At 44.0% G+C, this 3,114-nt stretch overlaps 1 protein-coding gene across 1 annotated transcript in view; it reads left to right on the top strand.

Moving 5' to 3' along the window:
- NR3C2 (nuclear receptor subfamily 3 group C member 2) overlaps nt 1-3,114 on the top strand; it is a 450,621-nt gene that overhangs the window by 383,628 nt on the left and 63,879 nt on the right. Inside the window, 2 exon segments of the mRNA XM_027769929.1 lie at nt 1-275; nt 2,180-2,324. The exon segment at nt 1-275 is cut by the window's left edge and continues 14 nt beyond it. Coding sequence (XP_027625730.1) covers nt 1-275; nt 2,180-2,324 — 420 coding nt within the window.

Raw genomic sequence — 3,114 nt, forward strand, 5'->3', positions numbered from 1 at the left:
GCCCCCACCTCCCCAGAGCCCCGAGGAAGGGACAACGTACATCGCCCCTGCAAAGGAGCCCTCGGTCAACACCGCGCTGGTCCCGCAGCTCTCCAGCATCTCCCGAGCACTCACTCCTTCCCCGGTGATGGTCCTGGAAAACATCGAACCCGAAATCGTGTACGCAGGCTATGACAGCTCCAAACCCGACACAGCCGAAAACCTGCTCTCCACGCTCAACCGCTTGGCAGGCAAACAGATGATTCAGGTCGTGAAGTGGGCAAAGGTTCTTCCAGGTAGGACCCTCTCCCTTCCCATCTGCGTCCTGAACTGAACCCGGCAGGGCAGCAGGATAGTCGGAGTTTAAATTCTGTTACACCGCACATGTGATTTTTTTTTTTTTTAATTTTTACGATAGGGCACACACATGTGCTCGCTGGCACAAGACAGAGAAAAGGAAAGTGAGAAATCACCTTCCTGGGGGAAAATGGCCACACTACAGTCCCTTCTCCTCTCAGAATTTTGGGCACGCACACACATGCACCCAGCGTCATTTCTAAGCCACCAGGTCCAGGGCTCGAACTGCAGCTGGCCATATGGGAGTCCTAGTGCCTTAACCACTATGCCACCTGCGAGACCCCAAATCTGATTTTTAAAGATATCAAATTGATAGGGTAGGTAGGAAAAAATGTGGCTAACATACTCATCGCTTCTGAGAATGTAGGGTTCAAGACCCTGTTACTAAGATAACACCTCCATTTTTTACATTGATAATTGAAATGGAAAGTTGAATGGTGAAAAGATTAATCAGGTAAACTATGTTATGTTTGAATACACGAACTGAGTCATGGTTTTAAAAAAGGAAAGTGTGACCTGAGCATGTGAGTAGCAGCCCCGAACCAGGGCTACTGTAATTGTACAGCACGTCAGCCAGGGCCTCCCAGGTAAGTGGGGAGAGACCCCAAAGACTTGTCTACAATCACCTCATCCCCCTTTAAATTGTCCTTGAAACTCCTGCTTTAGTTATGTTTCTGTGCTGTAAGGTTTGCTCTTTGCTCAGTAAAATCCTATTTAGATCTACGGAAGCATCATGTGGAATTCCTTTTTTTAATTTTAGGATTTTGCCATAGGTCATGTGCACTCCCCAGAGAGAGACAGTGAGAAAGAAAGTGAGAAATCACCCTCCAGTGGGGATGGCCACACCACAGTCCCTTCTCCTCCATTCTCCTCCTGGGATTTGAGCACGCACGCACACCCACTATGATTTTCTAGCTGCCAGGTCTGGGACTCGATCCATGGTCGGCCATGTGGGAGTTCAGCATCTTAACTATGACACCACCCGCTGGCCCCTCATGTGGAAATCTTATCACATTGTCGCAGTTTGTTAAGCTAGAGCAGTTTCTTAGGTTACTCATGGTCCACCAGCGGCCATCAGAAAAATATGGGGATGCTCCTATGACTGATTTTTTGAAGCAATGATGCCCAGGTGAGACTCGCAAATAACAGGATGGCTCTGGGGATTTAGGGGGTGAGAAAAGGAATGAAAGAAAATCTCCACAGGCCTGAAAGGATGAGTGTCAGAGAAGGGAGGGCAGAGCCCAAGGCTGCTTGTTATGCCTCAGAACTTTGTCCGAGTCTGGTATGGCCCCAGATGATGGGAAACAAGGAATAATTTTTTAAAGAATTATTTTATTCATTTATTATTATCTTCACATGAATTTTGCCAGAGAAAGACAGAGAGGACGAGTGAGAAAGCAAGCCGCCAGGTCCAGGACTTGAACCACCGTCGGCCACGTGGGAATTCCAGCACCTTAACGACCATGCCATCTGTTGGTCCCCAAAGGAATAATATTTTTTAAGCATTGCAAACTCACAATATGCAGACATTAATGGTTACTAAGTTACGCTTTATCATAGTGTTCATTGTAAATGGGATGAAGCAAGTTTTACAGGTTAATGCAGATTCTTTCAGTCTATCCAAGGGTTTTTGGTGGCCATCCACAATGACACTCATTGAGAATTTAGGGTGAATTTAAACGTAAGCATTGAACAGAGCCAGGCCTGTGGTGGGTGCTTGTGAGTGACTGTCAATTGGAGTCTATTAGAGAAAGGTGACTATTAGGGGTTGGCTTAAAAGCGTCTTCCTGGAATGTGCTTAAATGCTAAGTGTTTTTCTGTGATTAATTGTTCTGTTCTTCAGGATTTAAAAACTTGCCTCTTGAGGACCAAATTACCCTAATCCAGTATTCTTGGATGTGTCTGTCATCATTTGCCTTGAGCTGGAGATCGTACAAACATACCAACAGCCAATTTCTCTATTTTGCGCCAGACCTAGTCTTTAATGAGTAAGTACCTAATTAATTAGCCTTCATAAACTGCAGAGTTATTTGTTATGCTTTTTTTTATAATTTCTAAACAGATGCACATTTGTGGAAAGAATCTACTGACACTGGCTTTTTTTTTTTTTTTTTTGAGATTTTTGCTGTAGGGTGCATGTGCTTGTCGGAGACACAGAGAGAGACAGAGAGACAAAAACCAAGAAATCACCCCAAGGGGGGATGATCCTGCTGTAATCCCTTCTCTCCCATTCTCCTCTTAGGATTTTGGGCGCATACACAACACATGCCCTGTGTGAGTTTCAAGCCGGTGGGTCCAGAACTCAAACCACAGTTGGCCACATGGGAGTCCAACTTCTTAACCACTATACCATCTGTTGGCCCCACACTGTTTTTGGGTTTTTTTTTTTTTTTAAGAGTTCAAAATATATAGATTTTTGAGAACTGAAAAATTACTTTTTACAAAATGATAATGTACAGTTCTGAGGATATATAAATCAGTATGTACAAATCCCACATAATAGTATATGGGAATTGTTCCCAAAATACAGATGATCCAATTGGCTGTGAAAACCTGATGGTACGCAACCGCGATTAGGAGAAAGCAGTCTCTGTAGGTATCTACCACAGTTGGGAAGACTTTCTAATCTCTAGGAAATGGGAAGGTATCAAATGCCAGTTTTTGTGAGAACCATATAATGGTTCTTTTGTTAACCATATCCAGCTGCTCAGTGTGTTTTTATGACAGTCATAATTACCCTTCTTTGCCATCGTAAAAGAAGCCAATTTGTTTTTCTGT

The sequence above is a fragment of the Tupaia chinensis genome, unplaced genomic scaffold, assembly GCF_000334495.1.
Source record: "Tupaia chinensis unplaced genomic scaffold, TupChi_1.0 Scaffold000098_1, whole genome shotgun sequence".
Lineage (NCBI taxonomy): Eukaryota > Metazoa > Chordata > Mammalia > Scandentia > Tupaiidae > Tupaia > Tupaia belangeri.